Here is a 12,429-nt window from a genome sequence, read left to right as displayed (position 1 = left end):
TTTTTAATTTTTAATATTATTATTTTGTTTGGAAAATTAAATTTCGTTTCCCACAAAATTCACGCAATATTTGTGATTTAAAAAATCGATTTGATATGCAGAAGAGCGCGTAGTTGCCGAGGTCGTTTGCATACGTCGCATCCATGCAACCGTCATAACGGGCAGGCAACCAGTGAGTTAGTCAACGCAGAATTTCGTAATCATAGTCGACCATTAGGAATTGTTAGATTTTTTTGTTGTTATTATTTTTTGTACGTTTGCGTTTAAAAGTACCGTTGGCCAGCAACATTTCGATCATTTGTTTTGCGGTTTGTTGTTGTAGTTGTTTTCGTTTTTCGTTTCGGTAAGTCATCATTGTCGTCGGGGGTGACACGTTGGCGTTGTCGCAATGTTCAATGCATTGTTGCCAGATGTCAGCGCAATTTGACGCCGTTTTCAATTTAGAAGTTTTATTTTCGTTTTGTTTTTCGAAAGGCCAGCAGTTTTATTTTTTATTTATATTTTCAAAATGGGTTTTTTTTGGGTGTTTTGGTTTCATTTGCATTTTGTTGCGTTGGAGATCATTGTTGCAGCCGTTTTTTATGCGGCACGGAAAAGGATATTTCATGTGCAATTAGTGGATATTGGATTATTGTTAGCAGCGTCGGTATTTTCGTTTTCGTTCGTTTGTGATTTTGCAATGTTGCATTTAGAGCGGCCAGTGGTTATTTTCAGTAGATTAAGTTTTAGTGATTTTTATTTTGTATTTAGGTTAGAAGAGTGTGGGTTTTGATTTTGAATTAGTTTGGTTTTGGAATTATTTTAATTGGTAAGAGTATATGTGATGGTTTTGTCATAATTGAAAAGTTKTTTTTTTTTGTTTTTTGTTGGTTTTGATATTTAAAGTCAAATTTTTAGTTTTGATATGCAAAATATTTCATTCAGTTATGTTAATTTGTGTAATTTTCCATCGTTGCAAATAGAGTTTTGAAGAAAAATGAGATTTTTTTCTAGGATTTAGTTTAGATTTTTAAAAAATTTTCCAAATATTTATACACCACAAATTACATTATAGAAAATGGAATAAAGAAATAAGATAACAAAAACTCATATGGTGCAGTTGGTGCATGGTTAGAGTTAGAACAATTATTTGTTTATATTTTTTGAACATTAAGATTTGACATAAATATATAGTACAATTGATATATAATAATGTGGTAACTTGATTCATAATGTTATATTTAGTAGACTAAGATATACATGTAAGGTTATATAGTTACATAGAGGATTGATAAAAACGATAATGAAGGTGGTACGGAACCGTAAAATACCAAAAATTATAACTTAAATTCCAGTTCACATTTGTTTTTTATTTTTTATTTTATTTATTTATTTTTTTTTTTTTTGAAGTTATCAGTATAATTTGTTTTTTATGTTGATTACTTGTAAGTCATGGAAACTGCCACTAAATTCAACTAACTTTGCATAAAAGGCCTTAGAGAAATAAGGCGATTTTTAGTAAACTTAATAGTACTTATCTCGCAATTTGTCACTAGCATAAATTCCCTCTTAAAATGGAGCTCGAATGGAGTACTAATCGAGATATACCGTTTTTAACCCATAAAATTCAACTACCCTCTCCACTTCTTCTTCCCTGCCACAGACCACCGGTAAATTATTTTGCCTTTACTTGTGTTTTTTATCTTTCTTTTCCAATGGGTTTCATGCGGCGACTCGTTGCACGCTGGGCATATGTGTGATATGTCATAAGTAGGAGTTTAACCTGCTACACTATCCAGAACGGAGCTGGGCAAGGCTCACTCACAAATCGATGTTTTGAGTGCTTAAAAATATAGTTTTTTCAGTTGATGCCTAAGAATATTGTCATGATGAAGAGTGATAAGTCGATAACGACGACTTTACACACATCAATAATTTTTGAAACGAAACCGATTTTGTACGATTTTCAAGAAATTCGTCTGGAGTGATCTGCGATTTTTGATTGATTCGATTGATTATCGTTAAACAGTGGCCCTTGAGCTTCATTTTATCGCTTAAAATTTAGTTAAGTTCATCGATACATTGTTCCTGCGCTAATCCACGTCGTCGAAAGTTGTGAAAAATAATTGCTCCAAAATGTTCATGATTTAATCACATGTTTTGGTCGAGATAAATCTTTTAAGTTACTGTAAAGAACAAAAATTGCGCTTATATGACAAAACCTTTTGAGTATGTATAATATCAAAAATGTCAAACTTGACGATAAAGTTGTGAGTTGCCCAATCCCGAAATATTAAAGGTGGCCTACCTATTAGTTATTGATTTGAGTTGTACATGGATGCAAAATTTGGAAAGCACATAGTGATAGATGGTTAGAAAGACGAAAAATAATATAATAAAAGTGAAAATATTCGAAGTTAGAGTTTGTAGAAGGTCAGGCATGCGAGAACACATAAAACATTGACATACGTGATAATATATTTGCATAAAAAATACTGTACTGCCTATAAATACATATATAAATAATACGTTAAAAATACTCATAACCTTTGAATACATCAATACATACACACATACATATATATAACAAATGTATAGACAAAGAGATAAACACAAATAGTTGAGTGCAACAAGTAAGTTGAATATTAAATGGTGCAAAGTTTGTTTCGGTTTTAAATTGGTGCGCTTAAAATTCGATATTAAGTTGTGAAAAACTTAACAAATAGTCAAGTGAAAATAAATAGTAAATGAAAACAGTAAGTGTCATGAATTGCCGGAATATGTGCGGGCGCTTATGTAAACTATGGCTTCCTGCTGAGTGATAATAAATAAAGCAAATGGTTGATAACGGTGTAAACGCTGTTAAAAATTTTAATAACAAAAAAGTAAATATGAAAGAACTAAAAGCATACATTTTGGTGCGCAGAAAAGTGAACGACAGATGAAAATATAAATATTAATTTTTCAACGCCGTTTTTCTTCAGCAAATTTAATGGCAGTGAGAGTAATTTATATACATGTACTCGCGCATATTTTTGCATACATGTTTAACGGTATTCATAGCATATGCACTGACACGGTGAGCGTTGAAAGCTAAAAACTCGTCGCCATAAAGTATTAAATTGAAAAGTTTAAATATTCAACCCGCAAAAATGCATATTTTTATGTGCAGAAGCATATCTGAGTCAGCGAAGCTGTGTTTTGTTTGGCGCACTAAATTGCTAAAGCAAAACAATTAACAAAATGGGCGTTCAACATTTGATTAAATGGCTATTAAGCGTGTATGGATTAATTACTGTTTAACACAATTTCTTTTTCAACCAAACGCAAATATGAAAAAGTGATTGGTTATTGATTACAGCTACTCAGTTTGAACATAAAACACTGACGGCTTGATTAACGGCATCGGCATAGGTATTTTAGGCGGTGTTCAACAGTTGTATATGTATATTTGTTTTTTGGGGTCTTTTTGGAAACTTGCCTGGTTTTATTTTCACTTTAGACTATTTTTAAAGAAATTTCAAGTAAAAATCCTTTTTAATTGATAAAGTACAGACAACTCTGGCTTTTTCAGTTTTGATTTCGATTACTTTTCTCAGAAATAAAAACTGAAATTTGATCTTTGAAGCCTAGCAGCTTCTCCCGAAAATATTTGAAGTTAGCCTTGTTAATTGTATACGTAAAAATAGATAGAAATAGAATGAATTGAGGACCAAAATTTTCAGAAAAACTTCCAAATTCAATTAACTCTTTCTGGAGTTAACGTTAAACAGAAGGGTGGATTGAAGTTCGACAATCTTGTCTGCACACATTTAAAAATACTTGAGTACTTGTCTAGGAAAGCGGTTTCATTACAGAGTCAAGAAAACGTTGCCTACAATTGGGCGCTTTAATCATTCGGGAATTTAGAAAAAGTTCAAGACCATGATAACTACACTTTCAATCCCATCAGGTTGTATGATACTACATTTTTTGTACTCCTTTTTTAAGCATTCATTGTCTAACGCTAAAAAATGTTACACAAAAACCCCGATTACTGTAAAGTATGCATCCAAAAGTCCTAAATATAACTGTAATTCATCAACGCTTTGCTGTCGCTAGAATTTCGGTTGACGAGCACGCATTCGCCGCTTGTCTGCCTAGTTAAAACACCGAAATACATACACATACGGATTTTGTGGCATGCAGTCACGTCCGACACATTTGTTGCACTTTTCATTTTTAGGCGTAGCATAGTTATAAGCTCCAAATGCAGGGACATCACAAAATTTGCTTTGACATACGTGTTTTTACTGTTAATTTTCGCTCACATTCCAAAACGTCATTGAACTTTGGTGTCAGCGGTAATCTAGCGCACTGGACGCTTTTGGGCTGCATTTGCAAAATAAAGTTTTGTTTGTTTTTAATGCAAAGTGTTCCTGGAAATATAGTTACTGTTTATGTAACCTCGTGCAACGGTTATGGGTCAAGCACTCGTATGCTGGTGTATATGCGCAAGGTGTATGAATTCATAAAAATAGTTAGTGAAGCGAAATGACCTAGTTTTTTCACGTATTGCTTCATAAATATAAATTTCATGAGGTGTTATTTTTTAGAAACGGTTTGCAGGTTTCTATACTGAAAAAAAAAAACTATGGTTTTGCTATCGTATGAAAAATAAAATCTTGCTTTCATATATTCAGTTCGTGCCACTAAATAATCTAACGTGGCCAGACCCGGGGATTTGTTTCCTTGTTTATTACAAAAATCAGAGTTTTCCAATCTTTTACAATTCACACAAGTTTCTAAGGAAGGCGGTCGGTAATAACTTAGCCTCAACCACTGATAACCAAAAGTAAAAACGATGTAGAATTGAAGGAACTGACAGACGGATCAGGGTGAGATTGAAGGCATTAAGAACATACACCGCCATCGCTAAGATCATGTGTAAGAGCCACACATGCATTTTACTCACACGTTCTTGCAAAACCTACAGGACGGTTGTTGGCCTAATAACAGGTCACAACTAATAGGTATCACATGCGAGCCGAATGGGCATAAGTAACGACGATAAATGCAGAAATTGCATAGAAGTAGCAATGAGAGAAGCGCTGAAACTCCTCCTATGCTTTTCTTCCTCGTTTAATTTCTAGGCGCTTCGCAGTTCAAGATACCAACCTATCATGGACCAGTAGTTCTATATATGGCGTGGAAGCCGGGCAGTATAACCTAATACTGTCCATGATCGATTCTTGTATTTTCAACGAATGAAATTGCGCAAGATTTTAAAGGAGTAGCCATCTCAAAACAGTGCATGGAATATTTGACATAAGAAATGCCTTATTTTGTGATCGTTTACAAAACATGAAACTATTGGTACATGCCAGAAGCCATAGAATAATCGAAACAGTCGATAACACCAGGAAACCAACCAAAGCGAAAACTATACTACTCGTATCAGCTAGAATTTGGATGATCACCGTATTCCGTTATTCACAAGGTGTGATATACATAAAGTACCTGGAAAAAGGAAAGAAAACATCCGGCAGAGTTCTACTATACCTAATTATTAAAGTGATAAATTGAAAAGAAGACCAATCGTTTTGGTGAAAGATAAAGTACTTTTTCAGTTTTCAGTTTCAAACTTTTTTTTCTTTGCCCTCATTTCGACTCGCAATAAATAAGTGTCTCAGTGATCCAAGTGGAGGTACTTTTTTCTTTTGCCATATCACGCGATAGTCGTGTTAAGCTGTCATTTCATTTTTGTTCACTTACGTTTGTCATTTGACTTACCCCTGAACAACGTTTACAAATTGTTCAACTTTATTACGAAAATTCAGGTTCTGTAAAGAATGTGTTTGAAGCGCTTCACTCAACTTACGGTCAACATAATTGGCCTATTCGCAACACCATCACCCATCTTGAGACCCAGCTTTCATTATTGGATAATATTCGACCGAAAAGACTACGTCCAGCACGCAGTGAAGAAAATATAGTATCCAGAGCTGAGAGTGTTGAGTGCGTAGTGCTGAGAGGCGGCGTTTTTTCACGTTGCCAGTGAGAACGTGACCGTCAATGGCGACGGTTATAGCGCCATGATAACCGACTATTTGATGCCTGAAATTGAATCTCGTGATTTTGGCAACATTTGGTGACAACAAGACGGCATCTCTTTCCACTCATCACGCGTGTCATTCGCCAGTTATCAGGCGAAATGTTCGAACGAGTCATTGAAAATTAGACTCAACGGATTTACCAACTAAGATGTCGCCGCGGCTAACTTTCGAAAGAGATCTTCATCTTACTTCTTATTTTTTTAACTACCTGTTTTGATATAAACGACCTTTAAGTCAAATTAGACTTACTGCGTCTGCTATATGCTCTTGAGTTTCGATCTGAGCAATATCTTTTGAAAATGGTCGACTCGGCTTGTCATTTATTAAAGCGTATACTTTGTCGGATCTACTGCTGAGTATTAGAAATTTATATATTCCTTCAGGTGCTGAGAATTTTAGTTCCAGCGTTCACCGGCCGTCAAAATAGTGAAATGTTTATACAAGTACAAAGAGAAATTAAAAAGTTTAAAGTATTTATATGTGAATGAAAGAATATAACTGAAGTAAAGTCGAACCCAAAATGGTTTTTCTTAAAGGAAAATGTGCTCGATATTGAAAATAATAAAGTGTCTATTTTTATTTGGCTAAATACCCCAGTCAAATAATTATATGTGCAATGCTTCAACTTTAATTATTTTAAGAAGAAACATTGAAAGAATGTGGACATTTTTTTCTTGTCTTTTATAATTAAAAGAACTAAACATTACATAACAAAATTATATTCAAATATTTTTCTTAATTAAAAAAAAATAATACTTTATGAAATTTCCATATCAAATATTTATATGTGCAAAAAATTATTTCAATCCAAGTACATATCTTTTTATTTATATATGAAATAGTTTTGAATTTGTTAATAAGGGATTGTGTTACCCTTATGTATCTTCACCAATTGGACACGATGAGGCATTGAATCCACCAGTTTTTTTAGCACAGACATATCAATTTTGTTCCATTCGGCCAAAATGGCATGCTTTAGTTGCTTAAGGCTGTCATATTGCTTGGAAGATGCATAAATTTNACGTAAGTTGCGACTTACTTCATTAGAAATAACGGTACTATGAATACGGTGCGGGCATAAACTTTTTAAATGATGCTAAACCGTAAGGTAATTACAAGAAAATATGCATACCAAGAATTTTTGCCGTACCATTAGTAGAACATAAGTTATAGAGAAAACCGATTTTGCACATATAATTATTTGACTGAGGTACATGTCTATTGTATTTTTTAGTTGTAAGTGTAGTTGTTATTGTGAACCTGTTAAATTGAATCAAAGAGTAAATGTTAATTGTGCATTGGTGCGAATTTACAAATTGTGATTAACGGTAAATCTAAAGAGTGTTCAACACTTTCTTCAATTTTGTGCGCTATTACCATAATTTAGTGCAATGGTGCGATTTAATATTTGCATGTGAAAGTAATTAGAGACTTGTACTCGCTCTTCGATATAACTTTTCTTGTTATTGGCAACTACGTGATTTCAAAGTGATTTATATCTGATTTTGATATTATTTTTTGTTAACTTTTTAAAGTTTACGAGTGCGCTGGTGCATTGAAAATTCTAATTAAACTTTTTGTGCGTTTTCAAAAATAATAATAGAAAATAATAGTATAATATAACTAAGACAACGCAATTGGTGCGGTCAAACCAAACAAAGTTGAAAGAACTAAAACGGATTTTTATACGCCGCTTCAAAACCGATACATACCCTGGCATTTGCGGAGTCGCCACTCACCCTGTGACCGCCAAGATTATTCACCACACACGTGAAGGTCGCATCGCGCCCCTGCGCTACGGTGACATTTTCCAGCGGGAAGACGAAATCCGGCTCGAATGCGCCCACTGTCGAGATTTGGTTGGAAATGGAAATATCTTCATTTCAATTGTTTTTTAGGTTTTTTGCGATTTTTAACGGTATTTTTTTTTTTTATTTGATTTTGTTTTTGCAGTACGATTGCAATCGGGCGGTTTTGCATGAGTGGATGAGTGATGGAAAATTGTTAAAATGGCGTGGAGTGGGGGTTTGGTGGGTGAGTGCAATTTTGTTTCGTTTTTTTTTTTTGTCATTCAATTTGATTGCATTTTTGTTTTGGTCAGTCGATTTGTGAATGGAAATGGGGCAAATCAATTTAAGCAGCATTTAAAAAATCGCGTAAAAAGAAACAAATAGAACAAATTGAACAAAACACACAATTATAATAATTCATTTCGGCTGTAGTTTTCTTCAGTATATTTACATAATTATTCTTAATTATAAATGAGTTTAAAATTCAATACATAAGTGAGTACATAATTGAAATTGTTGTTGCAAATCAAATGTAGCAACATAAGAGAGACGCTAATGTTGTCAATCATCTGTTGTGCAACATAATCACATACATACATACACAGGCACACATAGAGCATAAAGGGTGCGCAGTATGCAGAAAATATAATCGAAATGTAATTCGAGGCATTTTTAAATTGAATATTTTCTTAAATTTCTTATCGACTCAGTGCAGGTTCGACTATATATTGCATAATTAAATAAAAAAAACATTGATATGTTTATGTATTAGTTATAGCATAAGTTGGAAGAATTGTTATCTTTAATATTAAAATATTTATAAAAACCTTTTAAAACCTTATTCAACATTCTTTTTTTTTTTGTTCCTTTTTTCAGAGACATTTTAATTTTTATACAACATTGCTCAACCATTATTAAAATATCGCATTTAAAATAAGGTGAGTACCTTTTGTTTTTTAGACATATTTCTACTCTGCATACCATTTAATCAAATTTGACCCGGACTGATCCTCACGCAAACCAAATAAATAAAAAAAAAAATGTCTGATTTCAACCTATTTTGTATTCGTGTGAAGATTGACCTCTATAATTCAATTAGGGTGAGCTTGGTAGCTGTTTGTTTCCGACGCGAAAAATGTGTCTGGTGATTTTTACCATGGAAAAAATTATCGTTGTTAAATTTTCCTTTTCCATTAAAAAGCTATAGACATTTTTTACGTTTTGCGTTTTATGGAAATGCAGAAAGTTTTTTTTGGGAGTCCGCTTCCTCGCGAACGTAACGTGATCGAAACTCACCTCATGTGAGTCTTTCACATTCCACATTAATAACGATAACATCAAAAAAGTGTAAGAAACAAAGAGTTAGCAGAGCATCTCAACATCTGTTATGGACAGTTTGGTAAATGAACCTATTGAACATATCATTATTAGTGATAAGACGTGGGTTAATGAATAAGATGTCGAAATTATCCAATAATATATCGAATGACATACTAAGGTGAAACCGAAAATCGTGGAAGATACTGAGGGCCATAGGCTCAAGAGCCTATTTTAATGGCGATCGATTCTGATCAAATAGTATGTTACCAAAATGGATTCCAGTAGTCCATTAGAGCACTTTTGTGCAACGAGTGATTCGGTTGAGAGGGTATTTGTTTTAGGATAGCGCGCACTATTCATTCAATAATATCACAACATTTCAGAAAAGTGAATTTGAAAAAATATATAATAGAATTCGGACTACCGAATATTAAATTTTGTTGCTAAAATGAGGAAGAATTAAAAAACTTTGCCATCATGGTTGAGAGTGGTACTTGAGTTATCATTTTACACTCTCTACTTACCATATATCAAGATATTAAGAACAAAGATATGACTAAAATAGCGCAAACACTAAAGATTCCGATCAATAACCAACTGAGAGTTATAGAAACAACTGAGATTAATATATAAAAAGCAAATGTTTACTTCAAAAATTGGGTTTAAGTGCGTTCAGAAAACTTCGTGCAAATAAGGATGGAACTTCCGAGGCACCACAGAGATATAATATGAGATATTCAAACTTTCTCGATAGCATACCACTAATAAATGGTCTATGTTGTAAATATTTTGAACTACTAACGCTATATACCGGTTTTAACGATCGTTCAGTATTTCGTTTAAATTTTTGATTTTGGCTTTTGAATTTTGCAGTTGCTTGAAATTGCTCAACAGGTTTTTTAATGACTTCCATATAGCATTTTCTTAAGTTTGAATAGCGTATAAAGCCGCTGTAGGTCATTTTCTCAACAAAATTATCATTAAAGGGAAGGAGAAGAGCTATGTTAACTGAAGTTAATGATAGCGAGACTATTGTATAATTAAGACGAGTTAGAGAGAATTTCTAGTAAAAGACTGAATTGACTAAAATTGCTTAACCGGTTAATAAGCTAAACAAGGCACACAATCAGGCTTCCATGTTCCATTCCATTACCATGAGTTCGCTTCACAGGATCAAACGGTCAATAAAGACAAGTAATAGTCCTTAGTGACCATCTACGTGAAATAATTCGTCAGATAATACTTAAAAATACTTGTTTTTTTTTTGGCAAACCGGATCAAATTTGATAAGTTGGCATAATATACTGAATATACAAATCAGCCTAAGAGATTGTTAAATTTAGAACTGTTCGTCCAAACACTAAAATAATGATTAAAAGTGGTTTAATACGGAAAACTCTGTATTTGCTAATTGCTTTATTTTAAAGGTAGAAAATATTATCCAAATTACTTTTTGACATTTAGCCGATATAACATTTCTTACTTTGATTGAGACTTGCCTTTAGTCGAAACGGTTTTTATGCTTAGAGATTAACTTTTATTAACTTAATTAGCCTAGCGCACCCGTCTGGCTAGTCCATCATGACTTAATGTCTCAAGAACTGTTTCACTATTTTATAATATGTATGGCCTGGAAATATTAGCGATTTTTTTTAAACAAGAAGAATTGAGAATTGCTATCTTAACATTTTTACCATTCAGCGAATATTCAGCTGAAATTTCTAAGGGTACAAGATTGTTCCAAATAAAGATTCTGTGAAAATTTAAAATTTTCTGCTGCTTTAGCGACAAATGGAAGAGAGTCATGACGTTTCTTATTTTCCTTCAAGTTTCAAGTGTTAATGCTTTTGAAAGAATTGTATAAATTATTATCTTTCATTAAGCAATTCGTTTTTAATGTTGAGCTCACTACATTTCCGGTTTTCATAATGTCTGATTATATTTATTGAGTCGAAATTAAAAAACAAAACTCAAAAAAATTTGACCTTTATCTTTTTCCATAGCATATGCCTTATCATAAAGCATTATAATTAGGCATAAGTAATTAGCCCTCTATTTGATTAATTTCACTTCCGGCAGCTCTCTCATTCACACCCATGTGCAAGATACTTGTACATATATTCAAATGTGTATATCAGTTTGTAACATAGAACCTACTCACCAATGCAGTTGCAAATGAGAAAGGCAACCAACAGTTGCCATCGTACGGCTGCACATTGCTGCAGTGTTGTTGCTGTAATGACCAAGTGTGCATTGAGTAGTCGCCGCATGCGGCGTCCAGTGGTGCACGTGGTTACTGGCGACGATGTGCGATTGTGATAATAACGCTTTGATGTTCTTGTTGTTGTTGTTGGTGTGCCTCTTRTGCACAAACTTTGCGGTCTATCCCGTGTCTCTGTAGGAGTCCTGCACGCCTGGATTGTCGTTGTAGTTGTTGTTGCCGATGATGGGTTTGTTCGATTTGATTTCGACGACTTTCTTATTAATGTTGTGACTGATGTGGACGCCACCTGGCGAGTGACAAATGTGGTTTCAATTGCGGTTGTCATCATGTTGAGTTGTCTGACACTAATTCCATTGTTCGGTTAAATTCCTTTTGATTGTGTCACACGAATTAGCTGGAGTTAAGACCACTTTGTGTGTATATATAGCAGTGATGTAGGTTTAATTTCGCTGCAAAGAGGAAAAAGTATGTAAAATTTTATTAAATTTTGAGGAAACGATTTTTAGGCGTTCATATAGTAATTTTCGAGAGCTTTAATGGAGTATTATTGAAAACATTAAACAAAAGTCGAGTTTTACTCAGAAAATAGATGATTTTTGAACGACTCAACTAAATTTTCCAATAAAATCGAAAAACTGGCCATTGTACAAAAAAGCACCCAGAATTGTATTTGTAAACAAATTTTGTGTGCTGAATGGCTGCGAATGTTGGTAAAGGCTTACGGTTGCACAAGACGACGAGTGGTGCAAAGACTTCAAATAAGGTCGTGAGGTCGTTGAAGACATGCTTCGTTCTGGCGACATTCGACCTCTTCAACTGATAAAAATATTAAATTGAACGACATGGTCAAGTGTTAGAGAGATGGTAAAGAGATCGACGTCTTTCACGAGTCGTTTTGCTTACAAGTTCCTTGTACTTTTTTGGCACAATGTATGAAGAAAATTCTAGTTACAACTGCAGCCACTAAGAAAAATGTAGTTTTGAGAAAAATACGTTTAAAGACAAACTAATAGAACTGAGC

General features: G+C 33.6%; 1 protein-coding gene across 1 annotated transcript in view; it reads right to left on the bottom strand.

Annotated features, from left to right (window-relative positions):
* The window catches only part of LOC108977401 (neuronal growth regulator 1), a 52,559-nt gene extending 40,823 nt beyond the window's left edge, over positions 1 to 11,736 (bottom strand). Inside the window, exons 1-2 of the mRNA XM_018947068.1 lie at positions 11,346 to 11,736; positions 7,787 to 7,950 (exon numbers count right to left, since the gene is read on the bottom strand). Coding sequence (XP_018802613.1) covers positions 7,787 to 7,950; positions 11,346 to 11,736 — 555 coding nt within the window. The remainder of the gene's footprint in view (positions 1 to 7,786; positions 7,951 to 11,345) is intronic.
* Between the last annotated feature and the right edge of the window lie 693 nt (positions 11,737 to 12,429).

Source organism: Bactrocera latifrons, unplaced genomic scaffold, assembly GCF_001853355.1.
Source record: "Bactrocera latifrons isolate USDA-ARS-PBARC rearing strain unplaced genomic scaffold, ASM185335v1 scaffold_89, whole genome shotgun sequence".
NCBI classification, from domain to species: domain Eukaryota; kingdom Metazoa; phylum Arthropoda; class Insecta; order Diptera; family Tephritidae; genus Bactrocera; species Bactrocera latifrons.
The sequence above is the reverse complement of the archived record's forward strand: the minus strand, read 5'-3'. Positions and strand labels throughout refer to the sequence as shown.